Consider the following 26,999-nt stretch of genomic DNA (forward strand, 5'->3'; position numbering starts at 1 on the left):
TGGCCTGCAAGAACACGTCAAGGAAAGTGTTCAGTCTTGAGAAGCCAAACAGGAAAATCTTATTGTTGCCCTCAATTATCTAATGTGAGATTCCAAGAGAAGACAGAGATCCTATTCTTGAAGATGCACAGAGAAAGGACAAGAGGCAACAGATACAAGCTCCACTTCGGAAATTATAAATTAGAAAAAAAATTAGCAATCATAGTAGTCAAACATTAGAACAGGGCCCAGAGAGGTGAAGGATCTCCATCCTTGAACAAGGCCATAAGCCACTCCTGCCTTGAGCAGGGGAGTTGGACTAAGGAATGTCTCCAGAGGTTCCTTCCAACCTATTTTCTATGATGAAATACAAAACCTTGCTGTAAAAACCCACTGGGAGTAAAGTATTTTTAATTATAATAACCAAAATATATACACAATAATGTGTATTTTACATATACCGAGAAAAAAAACATACCGCATTTCAAAATTAATTTACTGCAATAAGAGAGGCAAATAGTCAGTAGTAAGGTTAAGTCACTAATATTAAGAAAAGCCACAATTTGCACGTATGTTGAAGCCAGAAGAAAGCTACAGAAGCTCAGTATTCAGAGACACGAATTCAAAGGATTTCATACTACTCAACTCATCTTAACTTCATTACATGAAAGTGGAGTCTGGTTTGCGGGTCTGGACCTAGATTATTATCTAGCGCCCATAAGCTTCAGAGTCAACCATTTACATAAACAGTTTTGAGACATTAAACTGCAAGGTCAAGGGAAGTATTTTAGTTCTCACAATCGCAGCTTAGTTTTGCTAAAATTACCTTAATTACCAAAGAGCAAAATGTTATTTTAAATTGTTCTTTATTTCAGGAGATGTGAACACTGAACTAGCTGTAACAAGCTTCTAACCTTTTTAAAGTCAAAGGTTCATTTTTACTTAAAAAAAACCACAATAAAACTCTTAACAGAGGCTTAAAAAGGTCTTTATAAAGTAATCTCCATCACACTTACAATAGTAAGAAAATTATTCTGGTTGCTAGTTTTTAGTAAATATGAACTGTTTTGTGTAATCTGTATTAAAGATGGTTATAACTACAGTTCACATTTTATTTTTAAAAGGTGGACCAATAAACGTGTCAAGAAAAGCAGATCATTGCTGTTTCTCAACAAGTCCTTTTTAATAAAGACATGCTGCCTTGACAGGCAAAGTATGTTTGACAGCCAGCTGCAACAGGATAGCTGAAGGAGAGAATTAATGATTTGCGTGCCAAAAAAACCCTAAACCTTCTTCAGCAATCACTTTATACTTGGCAACTGTACAATTAAACTGATTTAAGATCAAAATTGTGTCATTCCATCCATCTCTTGAATGACAGTGCTGATCATCTCAAAATTTAATTTTGCTTGAAGTGACACAAGAAGGTAGAATCTGAGCAAGTTCTGGACTGGTAGAAAAAAAGTCTGACGCTTATCCTGTCATCTGTAAATATGAAAATACTAGATGTTCTTCAAAGCTTTTTTCACCAGGTCTGTCGAAGAAACAGGTATGGCTGTGCGGAGAAAACAGAACATGTACATATGGGAAATATGAAATATATGAAGTTTTCTATCCCCACAGTAGTACTAATAAAATTAAATATGTCAATATTCAATTTCAAGAGGACTCAAAAAGATCTAAAAATCCATACACATTTTTCATCAATTTTTTTAATACAATAAGCTCCTGAAATATACTTTTTGCGGACACAAATTGGCAATTACAAACAGAAAGAGCTCACAACAACTGCTCATAGGATGTCACTCATACATTTCAGTTAGCTACTAGATTCTTTAACTTATGGTTAAAGATAATAAATTATCTCTATTTAGAGATAAAAATAAAGACGCAATAGTTTACACATCCAAGTTTTAATATGCTGGTGCATTCTCCTCTCTCACTGAGGGCCTCTAAAAAGAACTGTCAGAACTGTAGAGAGAGTGTATCGTGACTTAAACAAAATCTTCTAACCAACACAGTGACAGACACTCCCATGCATCTAATAAAAAGAAAGATGCTAGTGGTGGCTACACTTTACTAAAGAAGGACCAAATTCTCATTTGCAAGAGTAAATTAAAGACATCTTAGCATTTTCAGTTTCTCGTAGATGTAAAAAAAATCCCCAAACCTCCCAAGACAGAACACTACACAAACATGCTATGGAGCAGATGCTGCGCATCAATGCTCCTCTTCTTCGCTTTCAAAATGCATCCTCCATATGATGAAGCACAGTAGCCACCATAGTACCTCCTTCTCTGCTTTTGAGAGCACTGTTTGGCCAACTCACTCCATCTCTCCAAAAGAAAACAATCAGCTAATTCAAACCAGAGCTAAAACCAAACATCCAACTCCTCCCTTAGCTTGCTTCTGCTAAATTTTATCTCCTTCAAAATGACCAGTTCCCAAGAAGTGAAAGGGATCTATCTGCACTGGCCAACAGCACCATAAAGATGAACATTCCCGAGCAGAGGCAAGCAGGCCAGTAGATCCTATCTCTATCCCTCTGCTGACAGCAGACACCATGAAATTAACCCAGACAACAAGGGGTAACTCTGCACATCAAAGCAGGGAAGTGGTGAGGTATCAGCATTCAAATCAATTAACATGAATACTACGAAGAGGGAGCCCAGAGCTACATTTACTTTTTCCCTTGAGCAGCCCACAAACAGAGAGAGGCTGTTTCTTCAGATAATCTCCATCCAGATAGGTAAATGGATGTTGCTGTCATAGGCACTGATGGATAATCCATTACCTTCACACTGCCACCGTTCACATTTGAAGGTCTTAAAAGAAAAACAAAAACAAAAAAGAAAAAACCCACGTGCCAACCCTACCTGACTACTGTCTGCCACCGGGGGAGAATTTCCCTTTTCCCTACTGCAAGACTTACACAGTAATATTTTACACAGCATATGAAGAGAAATCTCCTGTCATGTAAAAAAAAATCCTGGTCTTGTGGTGTGCAGCCTTCCCAAGATACCACTTGTCATCAAAAACATCCCAGTGGGCCCTAACTGCCCTCCCATTTAAGCCTCCAAGATCTGAATCCTAGTCTCAAATGCTGTTCAGTCAAGCAAGCGCTGAGAGAAGTTCTGAGCAATCCCTAATGGTATTACAACCACACAGACATCCTTGACCGAGCTTTGTTATATGACATCCTGCAAAACCATCCTCCAACTGTGTAGTTCTTAATGAAAAATACAATTACCCAGTAAGCAACAAACCCACTTTTAGCTTTGTGGTGACAAGTTATCACATCCCACTCCCCCCGTCCCCAGTGAGATAGAAAGTTATTTCTGTAGCAATAAGCTTCATGTGATTTTATCCTAAGTCATCATAAAGAAATAAAAGCAGAGAAAAAAATTCTGCAGCTATGACTTGAGATTCTGCATAAGCCATTGTGGTAACTGATACACCACTGTCAGACTGTGATTCCAAAATGCCTTTTTGCTATTATTTGGCCATGCTTTAAAAGATGCATTTGATCAGCCACGACATTTCATTTTTAAAAAAGATGCTATCAGCTGACCATCAGAAGCATTCTGTTACAAAAGACTACTTAAACTGTATGGCAAAGATATCTAGAATATTCTCCTGAAATGTCAAGTATTTCTCTTCATACTGAGTATTTATGTACCTTATCAGTTCTTCTGAAAAATGGAGAAATACATCAGAAACTATCCTGTTGTACGATTCCAAAAAGGTAAGGTGCATATTTCTTCCTCCTTGCCTCTCACAAGAGAATATACCCTTTTCTATAATATCCAGTGATGCAAATGGATACAATACAGATCCTCAGTTAGAAAACACACATCTTAAAATAAAAATAACCGCAAGTATATTTCAGATCTAAGATACTCAATTACATTGTATATTTAATTTCTTTTCGAAGTGAACCAAATTCCATGCTGTATCATTTCACTTGTTCTACTGAAATTCTTAAGCTATACAACAATAATAAAACACTGGCATATATAGAGGTCTCATTCAGTAATTTATCAATATCAATGTTTAACACCTTCTTAAGGGCGAAGCGACTTTTTCCCTGGCATACATGTGAACAATTGGTCAACCAATACTACAATTTGCACATTACAACACTGGAACACTGTTGGTGTTCTTTAATCTACTGCACTGTAAATGAAATTTCATCATATCCAATATCACCAAGTTTTCCTACACTTGAACTTTCACTGAATAATTGAATTGGGGGAGAAACATGATAGAGATCACATTTTTTTGACGTATTTGTACTGGTAATTATTACCCCATACCAAAGCCTCTAACATCAGGTATCTCTTGGGAATGAAGTGGGGGAAGAACATGAAGACTTCCCCTGCATTTAAGTCTAGAAATAATTTTTGCAATCAAAAATGACACTTTGCAGCTGCCTGCTTCATAATTTAAACTTCAGAGGAAAAGTGGAAAGTAAAGACATCTAAGTTGCAGCTGAATTTAATATAAGTACATAAGTTATACCAGAACAAACTTACAAATTCATGTTTTTATACATCAATGCTGTGGCTGCTCAGGATTGATATTCATAGTCTTGTATATTTCTTTGAGAAACAGCAAGGCAGTGTCTTCAGATCCCCTGTGAAAAATTAAAAAAAAAAAAAAGTTATTTTTGTATGGTCCATCTTCTAATTTTTCTAAGCCACACTTGTCCCATTCCAGCTCTCTAAAAAGTTTGCACAATCTATTGCCCCAGTACTTACCTTTCGGGAACATGGCCTTACCTCTACCAACTTTGTTCGAGCTACAAATCTTCATCAGTTTTGCATTATTTCTGCTACCAGCCCTAGCCTATGCATTTACCTTTTTCTACTGCATTTTTCCCCCACTCTGTCCTCCCTAACTTACTATGCTGCAACTGAAAATCCCCTTCTCTTATCCACTTCTTTGATGCCACTCGTTTGGCTTAAATCCCCTCAAACAATCTATCGCTTTTTGTCTGCGATAAGCTCTTGAGTACAATCCACCAAGAATACATTCTACTTGTCAAGGCTTTCTTCCTTTACTTGCTCCACTGCATTTATTAGCACTACATCAAATCTCAGCTTTGCCAGTTCTATATTAAATACCTATAGTCTTCCTCTCTTACTTACTACTAAAAAGTAAGGAAGTTATGAAATAATTTAAAGATTAATAGAATTCAAGTGTCATCTTTCCCCTCCCCTTTTCAAAATCAAAGCTTCAGGCCAACACGTCAGACTTATTTTTCTTATTTGACTATAAAATGTTATTTCAACACACTTGAAGCATATCAGTAAGTGTAACAACCACTGTAAAAAATAACAAAGTTAAACAGGCAAATTTTAACAAAGTTTCAACATTGCAGTTGTTATTAGATAACGGTAGCCTCCTGTGCCTTTTAAAAGAAATGACATATGGAGACAGTAAAGGAGATTTAGATGGTCAGAACTGTGATCCTCCAAATGTGAGGAATATCATTTACAGAGCACCAGGACAGAGTTAAACACGCAAGCTAAGGGACTACAGGTATTTTCCACCATTGAGCATAGAGATAGTAACCACATTTCTTGATGGCCTCCACTATTAAATGAGCAAACAAACAAGCAAGCAGAAGGATCAACACAGAAGCTCTGTTCTCTCTAACACACGTATTTCATTTAAGGTTTTCCCCACCAACCCTTTCCAAAAAACAAAGAAATGCACAAAAAAACCCAACAAAATCCACCACACCACTCTCATATTGGGGTCATTAATCATCGTGCTTATCTTCCTTACTTAAAGGACAACAAAAAGCTATGGGTAGCAAGTTTTTCAAAACCTGGCAATGATCAGCTGCCGCCCTGTGGAAAAGAATTCCCTGTTCCTTCAACTCTACCCGTGAAACGGCACTGCCACCACTGGATCACCGACTGCTCGGGGAGCCCTACCAGAGCACAATGCCGGCACACATCAGCACTGCAGCCTTGATAATCCCTCCTCTGGCAGCTACTGATCTTTAACAATGTAAGTGATATTGACTTTAGTAAGATCCTTCATGTAATGCTTTCAATTCCATATTTTAACCTCTGGAAAAATGCATGCTTCTAAAAATTATTAGCTATCAAAAATCAAAACCTTCAAAAAGCGTAGAGCACCACTTGTTCTGAATTTAGTAGGTGCTGGACAAGAGACTAGTGTTTTGCTTATTGAATAACAAAAACAGTCACTCCCCTCCCAGTAGCATTTTGCACACCTCAGTAACTGACATCCCAGCTTGTCTGTTACATATAAAGGTGTGCTGTCATGTTGCCAAATACAGTTTGTACATCCTCTGCTCTACCACTCCACATCTTGTGTACTTTCGTGTGTGCTTAATTTTACAACAGTAATAAAATGCATACAATGACATACCAAAAAAAAAAGTGCAACTCATTAAGGGCAAATACAACAGATCAATAGTTACTGCTATAAATGGAAGTCTATCTTTCTCCATTTGAAACACGTAAGCACAAAAAAAAAAGTAAATCCAAATCCAGATAAGGCAATGGTGTACTGCAGCTCTGACTCCGTGATGACACCAAACTGTGCTGCTGCTTCTATAAATTGTTCTGTCTATGAGCAACCACTGTACACAAGTGGTAAATCATAACCATCCAAATTTACAGGAAGATCCACTGGGCCTTTTTTCTTCCTTTTATTTATCTTTGATACCAGACCATCAAAATCCAGCCACTTCATTCCAACATGAAGAGGTAATAAAGTTCCACTGCATATTGTAGTCTAATATAATTCCTTCATGAATAGTTTTATTTGAAAAACTGCAGTTGTCGGAATGCTCATAGAGCTCTCCTTGTTCTGCAAATGATTGTAGCTAAACATGTGTGGTTTGAGTCTCAAAGTTCAAGAGACCAGTATGGACTGTCTTTATTGCAAACTAGACAATAGATTTGTTTACTTTGTGCTAACATAGAAGTGTATTTTGAAATGAGATTAGCTAACAGTGACACCTAGGTGCGACACCTTGAGACTGACATTCCTGGACAGTCATATATACTGTTTACCTTAATACTCGAATCATCTCAATTATATAACACTTGAGCACGCAGAGTATAACAAGTTTATCTTTACAGTATGCCTGTGTGGCAAGGCAACGTTTTTCCAAATGAGAGACCATTTCAGAAGTGATGACGACCTTGTATCCAACTCAATAGTTGTCTTTTCCAAACACTTCAAAGATTACCCAGAAAACTCAAGTCTCCTAAGTCATATGCATACACATCGACCACTGGAGCAACTCCTGTTCTGGTAGCTCTATAATTGGTTGGTCCTTTTGCAATGTTTAACTTCTCAAATCAGCAGTAGCCTGAAAAAGTAGATCTGTGTATACAATCCCAGGTATTTTTGTCCAAACATGCTTGAAGTGAAACACTAGGACATGATTTTTGACAGAGCTCACCTGAGTTTTCATTATAAAATGCTCAGACAGGAAACATGATTCTACCTATTGTCATATTGGTCACAGGTAAATAACAAACAATAGGAGTTAGGTAAACGGTAGGCATATCATTACCAACATTTAAAGACACACAGTCATATCAGAAAAGCAGTATTTACAGAATCACCAATACTTCCTCTTACCAGTAGCACAAATGACTCTGTAAAGCAAAAAGGTATTCATTGAAGCTTTCTATTGGTTTTTCTTGTAGAACATAATCAATACGACGTCCTCCATTTAGCATTCCAACCTTCACTAAAAAATCCTCATCTTTTGGAGGGTCCGGACTTTCAGTAATCTTTTCAGCTAAAATTAAAAAGTTTAAGATTTAAACTATTTTCAAGCACAGCCTGCTTGACTATAATTAAGAAATATCACCCATTTTCCCTGCTATGTTTTCCAAGTGCTCGCATAAGACAATAACAGCCTCAACTGACTAGCACACCACTGCACAATTCAGAAAGCTTACTGGAACTACAGGCTTATTTCTTTCATAACTGTTTAAACAGAGTTTGTTTGAAGAATAGCTCACATAAAGGAGTAGCTGAGCAATTTTAAAAACAAACCCCACTGTTTATACATAGACAGATCCAGTCATTCCACAAGCGAATAACCTGAAATAATATATTTTTACATCCTCCTTGCATAGAGTCAATCACTATCCTCAATTTAAACGAGGAGGAATGTTTTGTCTTTGTAAGCATAAACATTGACAGATAATTCACAACTGGGAAGCCTGCCCTTGGTATCATTAGGGGTCATATTTATATCTGACTTAAGTTTATTTTCTTCAGCAGCATTTCTTCTCCCTGTTAGAGCACATACTTAAATGCCTTAGCTCATCCCAAAAAATTCAGCAGAACACTACTGAAGAGAATAAATCTCACAAATATTTATCCTAATTTGCCCTGAGAGCAAAGAAAACACAACTGATTTAGAAACATGCCCTCCTCACAGAAAAGCTGAAACATTATACAAACTCAAGCCTAAAATATCCTTCAATAAAAGTAAACTTTTCCTTTCTTAAAAGACAAAAAAAGTGCAGCAATAGATCTTACATTTAACAATACTCCAAAAGCACAGAGGCCTCTTCAATAGGGTCAAGAAAATCCATAGCAAGCAGTCGCTAGGATGCTTAAGTTTCTACTAATCTGAGATCAGTAAGTTATAAGAAAACTAACAATGTGTCCACATACCTTCTACTACTTGCTTTTCTTCTTCCTCTTTAATTTGGTTAGCTACTTTCTCCAGTTCTGCTTGTAGCTGAGTTGAAGATGTATGAGCACGTGCAAATTCATTCAGGGTCTGCCATGCACTCTTCAAAGAGCTAATAAAACCCTGTTTCAGATCAGATCCCATACGAGAGAGAGAGTCTTTCAACTCTAAAAATAAATAAAAAAATCACCATAGTAGAAGGATTTAAAATTATAAACTAAAACCAGAATGATTAAACCCTGTTCAAAAAACATCCCAGTTATTAGGAGAAACAGGCCTCATGACAGCTATGTCATAAGCACATTTAGTGTTTCTCTATTCCATTTTAAAAGATTAGGTGAAATGTAATTAATACACAATTAATTTCTCACTATATGGGTCAATAAATTAACACCTACTAGCACAGGAAACAGTCCAACAGCCTCCAAACCTAGAAGGGTCCACAAAAATAGCTACACCAGCCAACCCCTCAACACCACCACCACGCACAATCACTCCTGACACCCTACACTAAAGGAAAATTCTAGAGAGAGTATTTTCAAACTCCAGCACAGCAGAAGAGACCAGAAGAGCTGCCAATGTCTCTTGCAGTAGTAGTGAATTTGAAGAAGCACTCCCACACAACTCTAGCCTGTAATTGTGCTAGAGCTCAGTAATTGCGTCACCACTAACCAAGCTGCCTTTCAATACTGGTGGGAAATTCTGAACGAAGGAGAGCTCTTCACAATTACTGGTTAGAAGCACATGGGTCTGTTAGATCAGGGCTCACCACGACTCCACAGAACATTCACCTACACCAAAGAAAAACCAGTAAAGAGCAACAGACCATATTTTTCTCCTTTACTACACACACTTTTTGAGAGCTATAACCTAAAACATTCCTTAACAAGTACCTTGTCTAGTCTCGGAAAACAGGCTGATTCTAATGTACCAATCTAAAGTATGGATACTGCAGAATTTCTCCATCCAAGTGCCTGAAGACAGGCTTTCAGCAGGGCTCTGAAATTGTACAACACTAAAACTGTCAACTGTACAACAAAACTGACTTTCCCTATTAGGTATGCAAAATTTAAGTATAGCCCCTTGATCTGATGTGTACTTGTGAGCAACAAAATTCAGTCCCTGCCCACCAATGGCTGTGAAATCACCTTTTCCCTCAACTTTTCCAATACTGAACAGACACTGGTTAAACACTTCATGGTGGTCATTAGGGACAAGGTAAAAGAAACCAGTAAATTTAGTTTCTGTTTCAAATCATCTTAGAAATTAACGTGAACAAGCAATGTACAGCAATTTTAAATCAGAACTTTGATAATTAGAAGCTCAAATCTGGGGGAATTACGATTATTGCACCTGAATGCAATTGTGAATGCCCAACGTACAGGGCTGGGAGGAATCCCCTGTGATGTTAACACATGGACTTAGATATCCAGCAACACTGGTTAGTCTCTTGAAATTTTACAATATTCTAATGCATCAAATGAGTAAATTAGGAATGAGATCTATATACGAAATAAGTTTTCTTTTTACCCAGGTGAAGTCTTTTTCTGCCTTTATGATGTGGAATAAGAACTGGTTTTAAATCCATGTCTTCAATGATCATTGGTTCTAACCTGTAAGCTACTGGATCAAGCTGTTAAGAAACAACATATTGACATTTAGTTACCTGAGAAATTATTCCAACTATCACATTTCAGTGAAAAAAATCCCTATTTATGATTAACAGAGAACCATTTTTTAATTCTGTTCTATTTCAGTTTACAAAAACTCAGTTCATGACCATTTAGTTTAATCTTAAGATTCAGCAGGTTCATTAACCAATTAGGTCTTTTCTCCTACAGATAGAGATTCTAAGAGAGGAAACACAACAGTGAAAGAGCAGCAAAATGTTCTTGCACTCTGATGATCTCTACCAACATGTCACTGTTTAGTTGTTAAACAAGATGGGACAGAAGACAAATGTACTGCATGTACTGCAAAACCTCTAAGGATTTCTACATTTCCCAGAATCTAAACTGGTAAAGCTCAGAAAAGTGCTGTCAACAGCTCAAATACAAACACTTTATAAAAATCTACAAGAGTGGCTTCAAATTAATCACACATGCACCAAAAAAAAAAAAAAAAAAAGTTCTTTATGCTCTGAAAATGATGAAGCCAAATATTATCAATCCAATCCATACCTAGAATGGTAGGTATGGAACCTATAGCCAGCTCTACTTCACTTTTACTGCAAAAGATCACAATTATTTGGAATATATATTTCAGTTGAGTCATGTTTTTTTAAAATGGTGTTTTAGGAAATGTATGCAGGGGAATAGGAGGTGTAGTGCACAGAGGTTAAAACTTAATACTCTGTGTTGTTATCATCCACATCAACTAAAATCAAATCTTGAAAATATTGCTAACTCACTGGATGATAGATATTGAAGAATCCCTTGCAGGTAGGAAGCCGGTAGTTTTCGTCAATCTTCTCCACACCTCTCACAGTAAGGAACACACCAATAGGAGAACCGAGAGCAAAGAAAATATCTGGTTCAAAGTCCAATGCACTGTATGCCACAGAAACCTACCAGACAGATCAGACATATAGTCTCTCAGAACTGCCAGCTAGTTATCGTAATGCTGAGCTAGCAAGGAAAAACAAGTTGTGTATTAAATCAACCACATGATCACAGTACTTCTAGGAAGCTTCAGTTTCATTGCTCTCTTCCATACTAATACTATAATACTAGTACGTTTTAATGCTATAATATTAAAATGCTTTTCATAATAAATAAATAAAAATTATTTAAAAACAGGAAGTCTTTGAGGTTTGGTTTTTAAGTTAAGTTTGCAGTAAAACTTAACTATAACAGCATAAATAGATCAATTTAGGCTACCATGTTAAATGTAAAGCCACAGAACCATTCAATATTATGTCATTCACACAATTCTGCTTCTGGAACAGAACCACGTTTACAGCTCGCTCACTGCTGTTGTCAACAGCAGTGGCAACCTTGTTATAGTAAGTTTTGCTTTTCAATAATGTAACCCACTCTCCCAACCCCTCCCTCCTTCCAAAGGGCAAAGTTCTATGTAAACATAACTTTAGTACAACAATCAAGGGAAGTAGCACAAAATCATCAACATTAAAAAAAAAAAACAAAAACACACCAAGCAAAAGGACAGCATCATTCCAAATTAATCTAAATCTATGTAGTCTCACCTGGCCAGTTCCAACTTCAAAATACTCATAGTCAATGTTCACAGAAGAAACAGATGCACCAACTGGAAGCTTCCTCTTTGAGTGCAGCTGACCAGATTCTGAAGGGGAGACAGATGTAACTGTCTCTTTTGCTTTCTGGGCATCTTCCTGAGTTTGGAGTGTGGCAGCCAGCACTGCTTTCTTTTCCACTACTGCTTTCTTTTGTTCCTTTTGAGATAAGTTTCAAAATCAGGGGGAAAAAAAAAAAGTTTATTTCAGTTGTCAGAATTCCTTTACTATATCCATGATGTTAATAAGTGTGTTAAAGACTAGAACTTACTCTACAGCAAGGAAGTCAGTCACATTTGCTTAACAACTTTTTATTTCATTCCAGAAAAAGGTATTTACCTGCTTGGCTGCTCTGTCTTTTACAAAATTAGCTATTTTCTTTCTTGGTCCAAGAGGGATCCCCATTTCCTTGAGGTCATCAACTGTACACATGAGCTAAAAAACAAAACCACACACATCAAAGCATACTTTATAACTTTTCTAGTTAACATGTATCATTTCTTATTCGCAATGACTTACAAATTAGATAAGATATTTTATAAAGCTACAGAAATTAGAAAAAATTAAGAAAGACATGATACAAAGTGCCTTAACATAATCGGGGGGGGGGGGGAGACAAACACCACACCAAGAAAAAGAAAGTTGCATAGCATTCATGTCATGCATTAATTATCTTACCTTTGCAACTGCTTTCATGCCTCATGGTAGACTAAACTCAAAGAAAAACCCAAAAAAACCCAGACATAAACCTCCATACCCTGGCAATCCCCATAAATCAAGTGAACATTACTGTACCAGACTCTCCATGTCAATTCGCTCCTTTTCAAATACGGTTGTATACTCCGACAAACTAAGCATTTCCAGAGTCTTCTGCAAAGTAGGAACATCATCATCTACTTCAGGTTCACAAAGGTCATCACCAGAAGTGGTAATTGAGGAGCCCAAGGAACTGGTATCTTCAGTCATCTTAAAAAACCAGCACAGAAACAGAATCGCATCATCTAACAGTGAAAAGCCAACACGTGGCAAGTGAAAACAAGTTTAATTAATTTCTCTTTAAAACATTATTATGTAAGCTTTGTAAATTTAGGCCCATTTTTAGTAAAGCAAGATTTTCCAATAGTAACAGACCATCAAAATACATTTTTAAAAATTATTGAGAGGTAAAAGGTTTCTTGAGCTTTCCAAAAATCAAAAGTATTTCCTTTTAATCATTAAACAACTGGTCATTGTTTCTAGCCTGAACACAGATTCTTTCCCTCTTATGCATCTCCCCCACCATTCAGATACCATTAAGACCAAGTTATGTGTCCACAAGGGTCAAAGCCAATGTTCATGATCAATTACCATTACTGGCCTACTTGAAACTTTAGAAAGATGCAAATAGTTTGTCCTGAGAATTGACAATCTTTACAAAATTGCAGATTTCCATTAACATGTTACACTGTCCTATCAGAACCCAGAACCGTGTTTAAGCTAATAAATTCTTAAAACTTAAGTTGCTGGAAATATCAGATTTATTTGCCTGGAAAGACTGGCATGCAAATTACCTGTTTATCATGAACAGCCATATCCTTTACAGTCCCATTAACACCAGAGAACGGTCCACTATTTACTGACGAAGCCAAGTCCTTCTGGTTAGATAATATGTCAAACAGAATTAGGGAACCTGGAAACAGGAATGAAAGTTGCCTTGGGAAAAATATCAGGTTTTCTTGTCCCTAAATCCTAAGCTACATTTATATGCAATAGTAATAGCCATGCATAGACTGATCAAAAAAGATGGTTGAATTATAGCTAAAATACCCAGACATTAACTTGAACACGATCATCATGAAGTACTAAACTTCTCTCAAAGCTTTATAAACTTAGCTATTGAGAGGTGTTTGACTTTTAGTCAGCAGTATTCCGAAAGACAGCTATGTCCTATCAGCTAATTTCAGCCCTATGCTTAATGATATTTCCAGTTCCCTTAGTGCAGGAACGCTGATTTTATCCCAAATCGGTTCCTTAGATAATTACCTAAACTGTGCCCAGCCACAGAGACTCCTCCTTTGAAGTCTGGGTTGCGACTCATGAAAAGCGCATACAAACGATTCATTTCCATCCCCACTTTATCCACAATCGTCTGACAATAGGTGGGGCTGTTGTAAAACAGTATGTCGAGGAGTGTTTCATTGGTGAAGTGGCGCAGGCGTCCAATGCTTGGCAAAGTGATTTTTTTTATGTTCCTAGTAACATAAAGTCATTAGAAGCATTAATGCCTTTTAAGAAAGTTCTTATCTGCATTTCTTTACTTTTGAAATGACAGGTAGCAGAACTGCAATGTAAATACTATAGATATGGTCTCTACAGACATTTAAAAAAACATAGCCTTCTGGCCTTGCTACATAGTCATACATTAATGCTATCTTTCTCAAATATGTACAATCAGCAGATACAGCTCCCTTTTTTCTCTGCAGGCTGAAGGGATGTCTGAAATAATCTCTTCTCTGTTCCAACACTGCTCTCATATAATAACAGGGAAGTTTTGTGAGCAGATTGGTTGAAGTGGAAAAGAAAAAGAACTCGCATATAAAAATTGAAGGTGAAATTAAGTAACAAGCAACATATTACACTCTTTTTGAAGAAAAAGCTTGGATCACCATCTGCCTGTCTGGAATTAAGACAGCTGCAATGGAACTGTGGAGACCAGTGACAAGTGGCATTCCTCAGGGGTCACTATTGGGACTGGCACTGTTTAACATCTTTGTCGACACGCTGGAGGGAAGGGATGCCATCCAGAGGAACCTTGACGGCTTGAGAGCCTGTGAACCTCATGAACTTCAACAAGGCCAAGTGCAAGGTCCTGCACATGGGTCGGGGCAATCCCAAGCACAACTGCAGGCTGGGCAGAGAATGGACTGAAACCAGCCCTGAAGGACTTGAGGGTATTGGTTGATGAAAAGCTCAACATGAGCAGGCAATGTGTGCCTGCAGCCCAGAAAGCCAACTGTGTCCTGGGCTGCATCCAAAGCAGTGTCACCAGCAGGTCAAGGGAGGGGATTCTGCCCCTCTACTCTGCTCTCCTGAGACCCCACCTGCAGTACTGCATCCAGCTCTGGGGTCCCAGTACAAGACAGACACGGAGCTGTTGGAGTGAGTCCAGAGGAGGGCACAAAGATGATCAGAGGGCTGGAGCACCTCTCCTATGGAGACAGGCTGAGAGTTGGGCTTGTTCAGCCTGGAGAAGAAAAGGCTCTGGGGAGACCTTAGAGCACCTTCCAGTACCTAAAGGGGCTACAGGAAAGCTGGAGAGGGACTGTTCACAAGGGCATGGGGTGATAGGATGAGGGGGAATGGTTTTAAACTGAAAGAGGGGAGATTTAGATTAGATATTAGGAAGAAATTCTTCCCTGTGAGGGTGGTGAGGCACTGGCACACATTGCCTTTGGGCAACCTGGTCTAGTGGAGGGTGTCCCTGCCCATGGCAGTGGGGGTGGAACTAGATGGGCTTTAAGGTCCCTTCCAACCCAAAACCAGAATTGCTAGAGAACTGAGACTGCCTTAGTTAGCATTGCCTGGTTTGATTAACAAAATAAGGATCCTTCCTCATGATAATGCAGTGTTCAAATGAGAATGAAAGACTGTAGGAAAGCAATATGACTTGACTAAGCTAGAACAGTCTTGAGAACACCAGCATGTGCTCTAAGTGGTACAGGTTGCCACCCTCACTATTTCCCACCTTTGAGCAAGATGGGAAAAACAGCTTGAAATGTCAAGCAACAGCAAAGGGATCGGCACCAAGAAGGGAGTTAAAAATAGATTTTAAAATGTTGCAAGACTCCTACCCAAATATAGGTGCTTGGTTTCCAAAAAAAAAAAAAAAAAAAAAATCTTAGTTTAACTGCCTACTCATAATTCAGGTACTACTCTAGGACTGGACAGAGGGCTCAATGCCTTCCTCAGAAAGAGGACACTGACATCTCCTAAGGTCAGACTCAATCAGACTGCAGGAAGGTACAGGAGAGAAAACTCTCCACTCTAAATTGTACAAACCTGTTGCTGGACAATAGATCTCCATGCTCACCACCTCATACTTATGATCACTATCTCTACACACCCACTCATCAGTGTGTATCAATGCATTAGCCACTTCCATGAAAATGCAGTACTGAAAAAGCACATGCATGCATAGGTACCCTGTCACTCAGCATCATGAAAATAAACAAGAGAAAATACTCCACATGCCTTTCCAGCTTACCTGATTCTCTTTTGTAACCTAGTCATACAATAATTCATCTAGCCTAAAAAGTATATTAGCTTCTCTGCTTATCCACTGTACAAAAACTATTAAGATGCAGCTTGTATGAAGTTCACAACTGTAAACAATATGCTCACCTGTCTACACCTGTTGCATCTCCATGCAGAGAACTATGCCAGTGAACCGGGAGGAATTCCACCCTGCTCACCTTATGTTCCTCTAAAGATTTCTTGAAGTGAGTCTGCAACAACTTCAGAGAAACAGTCCTAAAATCATCAACTGTAGAGAAAAAGAGTAATGAATATCTCATAGTAGCAGTACTCAAGTAACACACAATTACAAATATTCTTTTGTTTTTCTCCTCCAATTTCAGACATAGTTAGAATACAAATGAAAGAAACTGTGGCGTGAACAAATCTTTTTAAGTATTACTCCTCTAACTATAAGAAAATATGGTTTTTTTGAACTTGATTTTCTAACAAGCTTCTATTTATCTTACAATTAATTCATTTTTACTCCATGACCAGACATGGCCTTCTTAATTTACTCAGTTGTACTGGACTGTATTTAAAAACAAACAAAAAAGCAAACAAAAAAACCACCCCACATAGTCACCACCACACACACAAACTACGCAAAGCAAACCCATACATCCACACCACAAAAATATCCACATCCCACATACCCCAAAACCCAAACCACTCTGCAAGACTAACATGGAGGACTAATAATAACAGTTATAACCTGTAAGTCTGACAAAACACAGATTCTGCTCTTGGAAAATAATCAGGAAAAAATTCTAGCAGAAATTGAACTACTTAACCTTAGAGAAATATTTTTTTTTTAAAACACATGCTTATCTGAATACGAGATACAGAGACCTACAGTTAAGCAGTTAAGAATACAACTACCCATTAAACAAACAAAAACTTACCACATTCAACAATGCTTCTAAATCTCAAGTCGCATACAGGACCTATGCCATGAACCATAAATACCAGATGGTCAATTTGGGACATTTCTCCTGTAGAAAAAGAAAAGAAAAAATTCAGAGTACCAATATGTACTGCAGGGGTGAAATTTAGAGTCACGCAACTTTAAGATATACTTGCTTTATAAAGCCTATTACATAACATGGTTCAGGACTCCCTTGATTTAAAAAAAAAAACCAAAACAGCACCAAAACCAGATAACCCCTTTCAAACAGCTCCAATTAAGGAATAACTTTAATCTTTAGACTCTAGACATGAACAGTGCATTGCCACTCCACCCAGTATTGTCCAACTTTTGCACAGAACTGAACTGACTGCTCAAGCTGCAGACCCAAATACAGTAATCGCATACCATCAGGAATTTCATCATGGTCATCATCAATTCCACGTTTTACTACCCTTGGTCTTGCCTGACCATCTTGAGTGGTGCCCCATTCATCTGGTGCAGCAGAAGGTTGGAACTGAACTATGACCTGAAAAAAATACATTGTCCAATTATAAACACCAAAAAAATTATGATTCATATTGTTAGTCTGAAAGCATTGCATGGTTTAACACACTCTTTGTTTGATTGCTCCACTTTGCATCTGAGACTCTTCTATTCCTCAGTAAGCTCAGATGCAGAAAAATAAAGCCTTCGAAAACTCTAGGGTTATTCCCTGTGGCAGCAACAGCTTCACTAAAACTACACTCCAAAATAACACAGATAACTCTCATTAGTGTGAAAAGCAACCAGATGACTTGAAGGAAAGTAACCACTAGTTGAAGAAGCTGGCCTGCTCAGCGATTCTTAACAATTTTAACTCCTCAGACAAGCATTATTCACGCTCCTCTTTGCTAGACACCAGTATCCACTCTTCCTTAGCAGATTACAGTTTATGTGAGGAAACTGAATGCTACCTCTATTTACAATTATCCTATCACAAGGGAAGGGAAAAAAAAAAAAAAAAAAAGGCACAGTGCTTTGCAGGGAAGGACAACAATATTCAAAGTAGCCCAGAAACCCTACAAAGTGAGGAATCCAGTAGTAGGGCTGTTTACAAGACTTAGACTGACTCAGTAGAGTCTGAACTCATATTTATGACACCAAGTGGTTTAAGTGCTTCTTCTCTAGGTTTTTACTGGACAGAACTCCTTAACCAGCATTAATAAATGCCTAAAGTAGGAGTAACCGTGATCCTTTCTGGCCCTTGGATTATTTTATTTATTTATTAATTACTGCATCTGTCATAAGCGAACAGTTAACAGCATTGGTCAATAAGGCCGAAGTCCATGTTTTAATCACATGAGACTGTTAGCAGAGTATTTAGAATAACTTTTAAAGCTTTTTTTATTTTATTTTCTCATGGTCTAAAAATAGTTGCAGTGGAAGACTTCTCATGGCTTATATACACATACTAATTATCTTATAGTTAGATTAATGCTCTTCTCCACATGAAAGCTCCTAGTTTAAATTACCTTCCATTTGGTACAGACTGTCTGACGTTAAACTAATTAAAATTGCCTCCCATTTGCTGCCAGTTACACTTAGTCGAAACATTTACTATGCAAACCCTTATTCTTCTCAGGTTTCAGAAAGCATTGTCTTTTAATCATGTGACAGCACATTGAAGCAAGCAGGAGTTCAGTGTTTTATAAACTGATGTTCTATAAACTTTATCATCTTTAATGCACACATATCCAAAACAATCAACAAGTACTTTTCAAGCAAGACTAAGATTGCATTCAATTTATGCTTCCATCCATGTGCTCATTCACCCCTAGTGAACCAAAATCTATTACCTTGGGATTATGCATAACAATTGTCTCTCCATTTGGGAATTCAAGTCGCCGATGCCATTGATTTGTTGTTACAGCTCTTTTGTATTCTGCCTGGAACAGTAAAAAAGTTACACGAAATCAGTATGCTCTCTCAGACAAACTCTTTTTTTGGCCTTGTGCATCATCCGTAGTGTTAAGGTTATAATTTACGTAACTTTATACACAAGTGTCACATGAAGCACTACACAAGTTGATTTTAGATCACAGCGGTGCAGGACCTATGCATGAGCAAGGTGGCCTTCTAGACACCCCCCTTTCCAGGATTTGCTTACTTATGTTCCAGAAAGTGAATTCTGGAAAGCATTTTAATGAAACACAAAGAAGTATTTCTAAGGTCATAAATATCAAGTTCTTCACGAAGTTTATGTAAAGGTAATACTAACCTCCAGCTTATCACTAAAATCCTCAGTGTAAGGAATAAAACGGCTATCCTTTTCTCCTTTATAAAACCACATGCAACGTCTCACTTCGGAAGGCTCTTCTTCCCAGTAAACAGCTTTCCTCATTCTGTCATACAGGTATACATCATAGCGTCCCCCGTCAGTGCTCAGAACCACACTCTCAGGATCAGGCTGGACTATGACACAAAAGTCACGCTCGGTTACAATACTAACACATACAATCTTTTTTTTTCTCTCTCGCCCCAGCCCCAACCACTTCTCTGATAAATATTAAGCCATTAAGACAGTATAACTATGGAAGAGAAGCTTTGAAATATCAGGTAACCATTGTGTTGCTCCTAAAATCCTTCTATATGCTCTGTACACAACAACAAAAGTTTTGAAAAACTCCCAAATATGAATACTTAATCCCAGAGCTGCACAAAGGCAAAACCAAGCCACAGATAACTAGGAGTTCTACGTGAAAACGCGATATCCGCTGGGGATGTACATCTTAACGCTGACAGCATCAAGCAACAGATAATGTAAGTGAATAAATTAAGTGGCACAAAATACATGTTCAAGATATGTATTAAAATTACTTCTTACTACCATATCACTCTTTCATACGCAAGTGGCATTACTCTAATACCTTCCTTCTAGTCCTTCTGTTCACCTCTGAGTAAGATAGGACTTACCGGAATTATAGACTTCTTCTAGTTTTGCAGAATCCAGAATGCTGAACGGCATCCATATTTGTTTGTCCTCCACCTCTTTACAGTAAAACCAGTGTGGCTGAACTGGCTCATATTGGTTCTGCAGCAAAACAGGAGGTGCCTGGACCAGCGGACCTGCAGGCCTGGGAGCTCGGAGCTGTGACTGAGACTGTGGAAACTGAAAATGCATACAGGTTCGATACCTCAATCTCACACAGCAAAGTTTAGATCAGTTCTGTAAAAACTACAGACCACACACTGAGCCTTTCTTTCTAACATTTTTTCTTCCCCAAGAACATTATCTTTCATTCTAAAAATGTTATAGACAAGTTGTCCACTTTATTGTTTTTGAGAAGTTACACATTTTCAAATTGAGAAAGGACGTGAATTTTGTTCCCACAAATACTGTTAAAAAGTGTTACGGTCTAGCACCTTGATTATTACCTAAAACCAGTAAGACTTAAAATATTTCCCTAAATTTTAAAAACTCAGGCTGAGCTTATTTCTTACGACTGCTGAATTTGACGCAAAACCAAAAATGCATTCTTCCCATTATTCATTTGTACATAATTACATTTTTGCATAAAGATTGTCAGTTTTAACAAGTGACCACTTCAGTAATAGCTCTCCTGCAAAGTGACCAGGACAGGCTGATTTCCAACTCATATGTAGCCTCAGCGACCCAAGAAAAGTAACTGATTTTGAAGCGGACTATAGCCTACATAAAGCTGATTTGACACAAACTGTACAAAGATACCAGTTAGTAAAACTAAAAGCAAGTGATGTCAGCAGTAACAACTGTTTTAGTTGATACATTAAAAAAAAAAATCAACCACCTAATATGTTGTACAAAATATAAAATCAAGCAATCAGAAGTTCTGAAATTCTTTAATCTAAAACTCCAAATTGTTCAGGTTGTACTGCCTTTGCTATGTTATTTGCCATTATATAATCTTTCTATTCTTTATTCACAATAGCAGCAATATAGCAACAGCTCTGGCTAAATAAAAACAATTTTTTGTTGTTTTCAAAGAAAACTTGTCAGGTTATTACTAATCCATTTACATTATTTTAATAATGCCTTTGCGAAGATAAAAAAGAATGGAGATTAATGCTTTACATCAAAAATCCTCAACCGATGTGTTTCAAAAGATTTGCTGACAATCTGTGTGACTTAGATCATAATTTCAAAAAGTGCCAGCCTCACCAGTAAAACCAGCTTGAAAAGGGATTTTTAGACCATATCTTGCAAATGGCAGATGCACAAACTGCGCAGCAGTGCAGCTGAAATGGCAGCAAACTGAGTAACAGACAGAAAAGAGCAACAAAACTTCACAACAGTTCAAGAAAGACAAGGGACTACTGGAGGAGTCCAGCAGAGGGCTGCGAGGATGATGAGGGGCCTGGAGCATCTGTCCTATGAGGAAAGGCTGAGGGAGCTGGGGCTGTTTAGTCTGGAGAAGAGAAGACTGAGAGGGGATCTCATCAATGCTTATAAGTATCTAAAGGGCAAGTGCCAAGAGGATGGGGCTGGACTATTCCCAATGGTGCCCAGAGACAGGACAAGGGGCAACGGGCACAAACTGGAACACAAGAAGTTCCAACTCAACACAAGGAAAAACTTCGCTTTAAGGGTGACCGAGCACTGGCACAGGCTGCCCAGAGAGGTTGTGGAGTCTCCTTCTCTGCAGAGATTCAAAACCTGCCTGGATGTGATCCTGTGCAACCTTCTCTAGGTGATCCTGCTTTAGCAGGGGGATTGGACTAGATGATCTCCAGAGGTCCCTTCCAACCCCTGCCGTTCTGTGAACCTGGGTTTGTTTCTGACACCAGAGGCTCATGTAGCTAGACCCTCAGGGTACACGCACTTCAAAGATCAGCAAGCTTTCCTAAAGCAACAGTTCTAGGCTACATCTAGTGAAAAGATTTTGCTATCAGAAATGGGTGAAGACTTTTTCTGGGGTTCTTGGGAGAAAAAGAAAAACCTTCAGAAGATAAAATATGCAATTCAGAGAGGAAAGTGATGTAAATTATTTTGTTTTGGTACAATCAGGAATAATTTATCTACCTGTGTTAATGGCCCTGGAGGTGTCTGATACATCTGGACAGGTGGTACAGAGGATGGTGTGTGAGCAGGTGCGTGACTCTGTTGCAGCTGCGGTGGAGTAAGGTATGGGTTAGCTCTGCTGCTCAGGGTGGTGTGCCGATAAGGGTTGTACCCCTGCTGAGATGTTCCCTGGGGAAGAGTAGACACATTTGCAGGTGGAGGACAGCTCTGCTGAAGTGTCTGATATGCTGCGATTCCCACCTGTGAAGTAGGTGGTGCGCTGTAAGAGGACTGTGACTTGGGAGTATGTGATGAAAAGGTATTTTGCCCATCCTGTGACCCAGACACAAGTGGAAGTGAAGTTGGAGGCCTGCAGAAGGCTGGTGTTCCAACAGGTGATGCAACAGTTGTTAAGGGAGGCTGCCCAATACTTCCAAAAGGATCACTGCTACTAGGTACTTGAGAGAAATAGTTGAAAGTCTGTGGTGGATTGGGGCTGGCAGAAGTCTGACCCAAGAAACTGTCCTCTTCACCAACGTCTGCAGAATCATCTGCAAAAACAAAAAAACCACTAGAGATACTGTGAGAGGTTCAAACCAGTTAGTGTATGTAGTCAAAATGTTCTGTAATATTATCAGCTATTTCCAAAACTCTGTTGGCCCCCATAAAGCCAAAAGCATTACAAAGCTTACACATCCTTGATGATTAAACACATCATAAAATGAAACAAAATATATCAAGTCTTCAGGAACATTTAAAGTGGATCATAAAAGTCACTCAGTGTACACAGAAAAAGCAACAAAAATCAAAAATCTGAAACAAGAGACCAAAATATGACTGAAGTCAGGGCCTTCCCAAGCCAACTTGGCAAAGATCCCTGCTTCCAGGCCGCTAAAATCCCTTCCAGTTTCCCTCATGCCTACCAAACACAAAAGCAGCCTTGGTTCATTTCCTTTCTCTGTGAAAACAGTTACCAAGCATAGGACTTTATACTCCAGTTTTTAGAATTCCAAGATAAAATTCAAAAGTAGAGCTTAAGGACATTCCTAAAGAGACCAAATCTATTGGTTCAGCAATCCATTCTCAACTGCTCCTTCAGCAGTGCCCTCACAAGGTTTCTCACTTGACTTGCACGGTGGCCACAACTCATCACTTCAAGTCCCTTGATGAGCAACACTTACTCCAGTGCTCTCTAAAAATCCTACTCTAGACTGGCACAAGAATTAAATCTCTGATGCAGAAAAGTAAGTCCCCATTCTGTATAGCTGCAGGAAAGGGCTTAAAAAGCTGCAAAGCCATAACTGCCCTTTCACATTGAGAAAATACATAAACTAGGTATTAGTCATTGAGTTTTCTGCTTTGCAGTGATCTAGTAACAAGTAGAAAAAAATGTGGTTTGACATTATCATAGGTCTTCAGTAAACTCAGTTAAACCTGTGATGGTCTGAGCATCACTACCTGCCTGCTAAGGGAACAGCATCTTGCAAGCAGCCAAGGCAATCTGCAGAAGTGGTAAGTGTGTAGTCATCTGCTCTGGCAGTCAAATAATCCCCAGACTGTGGGGAAGAAACCACAGAGCTATCGTTGCTTCTCTGCTACTCAGTCCCCAGCCAGAGAGAGACACCAAGCATCTCTGCAGCTACAAGCAGCCAGTAACAAATGTCTTTATCCACAGCCAACATAACTGTAATAGACTATCAAGGGAGTACAGGGGAATCCACAGAGAAGTCTCCCTAGGAAGCTGCTGTTCTAATTAATTCATCATAAAAGAAGCAGCTGCCATGACTAAAAAAAAGACTATTTTAACCATCTTTTATTTAGTAGTCTTTTGAGATGGTGTCAATTTGAGGCCAGCATCACCTGCATTTATCAATTTCTCTTACTGTCAGCTATAGCATTTTATTCCACTTTGAGGAACAACACCCAAAACCTATGTGACGTGAACCATTGTGTAAAGAATACTAAAACCATTTATAAACAATGACCACTATAAAGTCAAGCCTATGGATTATCTCCCAACTACAAGCACAATAGCCATTTATACTAAATAAAAGCTCTCAACTTCTAAATAATAAAATTTTTCTTCCTTTCACATTTCATAAACACTGTGGAATGGAGAGAAGCACATTGCACACCACACTGTCAATTCTCTGCTTTCCAAAATAACTGGTAGCAGAGTAGGCAATTCACCTCACCATGTCAGATCACGATAAGCGCGTAGCAACATGTCAAAGAGTTTTCAAGGCCTTTACCAAATGCCCATTCACGTAACACCTACTATTCTCCAATTTCAACCAGGTTTTGGAGATCTATTCTAACTGTATCTTTCCTTGCGAAACAAGGTTGACAAAAGTTCTGCCAAAACAAAAATTTTATATGTGTATATATATACACACACACAGAGGTTTCCAATGCAATACATTACTTTCTACTTCACCTTTTTCTAATTTTGCAAAAACCACATTGGAACATAAGCCCAGACTGGCAGAAAAACAAGTACTTCATACAAATTTAAAAATTTCCCATGAGTGTACAGCTTTGACAAACAAGGGTAATATTCTTCCTACATACAAACTCTCTTTCTTCAACAGTGACTGTGTGACAAGCTCCTGTCTATCCCTCCCAACATAAGGTGGAACTTTGCCATTCACAGATTGTCACATGACAATCATAAGTGACATTAGTCCACTTCCTCCCTGGGAACACTCCTCCCTATCTAGACCACGTATATTGGTTACTTTACCCACGCCCAATCCAGAGAATGTATCTTCTGTTGTCAAACTGCAAAGCACAAAACACTTATTACTCACTCTTGGAGATAAAACAAATTTATGACTGCACACCGCTTCCAAACTTTGGCTGTCATATGGATGTCAAACAAATCCTGAGACCAATTTGTATTACATTTTACACAATGTAAGATTCAAACTCAAGGGCTTATTCTTTCAAACTACAATTCAAGATGCAAACTGCTCTACACAGCCAGATCCCAATAACACCTGGCTGGACAAATGCAATGGCCCACAGAAATAGAACATTTAACTGGATGCAGGCCTTACTTGGGCAGACATGGAATGTGGCACAACCTCTGGCACTGAAATTCACTCCAGTTGGTAAACTATGAACCTTCAACCGATCAAATTTTAAGTGAGATGGAGAATATATGATTCATCACAGTAATGAAATCCCACCAGATTTTCTCCCTGACTAGCTTCAAAGTCTTCAGGAAATTGCCACACGACAGTTACCTGTGCAAAGCTACTGGCCAGACTAGCACTTACAAACTACTTTTTTTATAAGATGAAAAACAATGTATATTTGCAAGAAATAAAAACTATAAAGATTGCACAATGGAAATAGTAAATATATCAGCTACCTAGATACCTCAGGTAAGTAGGAATAATATTATAATATTTTTATCCCTCCCACCCAAAAAAAAAATGGAGTTGATCTAAAAAAATGTTTCAAAGCCATACTTCGCAAACATTTTATTAAATCTACAGAGATGTACTCTACTGATTTCCAGCTACATTAATTACCTAATGATTTTAGTTAAGATACAACAGCATTGACTGATTTCAAAATCTTAGATCTTGGACTGAAGACGTACCAATGCAGTAAAATTTTAAATATCTGATTTCCAGACGCTCTTCTATTGTTTAAGGCTTTAATGTCACACCGAACACATTTCCAGAAAAATCCATGCCTTTATCTGAAACTGTTTGAGCATCGGATTTTAAGTTGCACATGCATGCGTTTGGAACGCCATTAAGGCTTTAAAAGGAAAGGATTTTAAAACCACAGTTAAATTGAGAAGGAAATTTAAGGTACCTGCTCAACATGCTGTTTCTACAAAAGGAAAACAGAAGATAACACGAGCGAGTAGCTTAAAAAAAGTGAAAGCACTAAGTACACTCCCGAATGGAAGTACTGACAACTTTTAATTGCCAAAACAAATACGCTAATCGATGAACTGAAAACAGGATAACCATCCCCTCTCCCTAGCCACAGGGCTAAACACCAAGCGTCAGGCACAGGCCAGAAAGCGGGACACGTACACCTCAAGCAGCCTGCCTGTCCTGAACGCTACCGCCCGGCAGCGGGCGGTGACAGCCACCTCGGAGCGCCCGACGGACGGATCACGGCCTAGGCGACGCGGTGCGGGCCCAGGCGCTGACCAGGCCCGCAGCACCCCTTGCCAAGCCCCTGATCAGCTCCTCAGGGCTCCCACCGACCCCACAGCCCGTTAGCCAGCGGCAGAGCCCCGCCGGGCTCCCGCGAAACCCCTCAGCGCCCTCCCGGTTCACCTCACAGCGGCCCCTCTGCCGCTCTCCCTACCGGCTGCCAGGAGAGCAGGGCCCGGCTGCATAGCCGGAGCCTGGCTGACCGGGATGAAGGGCACGGTGAAGTTGAACTCGGTAGCGGAGGAAGAGAAAAGCAAGTTGGTACCGCCACCGGTAGCCCCAGGCTTCGCCGCCGCCATGGCTGTACCCCGGCCACGTCCCTTCCCCGCAGCGGCCCGGCCTTTTCCGCCCTCACCGCTTTGCCCGCTTCTAAGATGGCGGCGGCGGCGACGCGCCCTGACGGCTTCTCCGCCTACGGGTGAGGAGGAGAAGGCGGGCTCGGCCTCGGCAGTGCCGCCATTGCCGCAGGAAGAGGAGGAGGAGGAGGAGGGCGGAAGTGGGGAGCCCCCGTGCGAGGCTTGCGAGCGGGAGTTGGCGGCTGCAGGGCGCCGGCAGCCCCCTGCCTGCCCTCGTCCCCCGCGGCGAGGCTCACCCCCGCCATGCCGTGCGTGGCCGACTGGCTCAACAACCCTTTCAGCATCGTGCAGGGCATCTTTGGTGAGCGCGGGCCGGGCGGG

The 26,999-nt window shown here is 39.3% G+C and overlaps 2 protein-coding genes across 2 annotated transcripts in view; one reads left to right on the top strand and one right to left on the bottom strand.

The window, feature by feature from the left end:
* MCMBP (minichromosome maintenance complex binding protein) overlaps nt 1–26,999 on the top strand; it is a 122,266-nt gene that overhangs the window by 78,104 nt on the left and 17,163 nt on the right. The gene's annotated exons all lie outside the window — the stretch shown is intronic.
* Nucleotides 459–26,989, bottom strand: SEC23IP (SEC23 interacting protein). Its single transcript, XM_075757762.1, is given in 21 exon segments — nt 459–1,534; nt 4,515–4,615; nt 7,615–7,777; nt 8,668–8,853; nt 10,217–10,319; nt 11,097–11,252; nt 11,892–12,098; nt 12,279–12,374; nt 12,735–12,905; nt 13,490–13,608; nt 13,962–14,170; nt 16,320–16,461; nt 17,117–17,206; nt 17,527–17,647; nt 18,957–19,046; nt 19,379–19,572; nt 20,074–20,269; nt 22,160–22,689; nt 26,477–26,768; nt 26,770–26,875; nt 26,877–26,989. Coding segments are annotated over 20 exon segments (3,351 nt in total). The 5' UTR covers nt 26,975–26,989; the 3' UTR covers nt 459–1,534; nt 4,515–4,533.

This window comes from Balearica regulorum, chromosome 7, assembly GCF_011004875.1.
Source record: "Balearica regulorum gibbericeps isolate bBalReg1 chromosome 7, bBalReg1.pri, whole genome shotgun sequence".
In the NCBI taxonomy this organism is placed as follows: Eukaryota; Metazoa; Chordata; class Aves; order Gruiformes; family Gruidae; genus Balearica; species Balearica regulorum.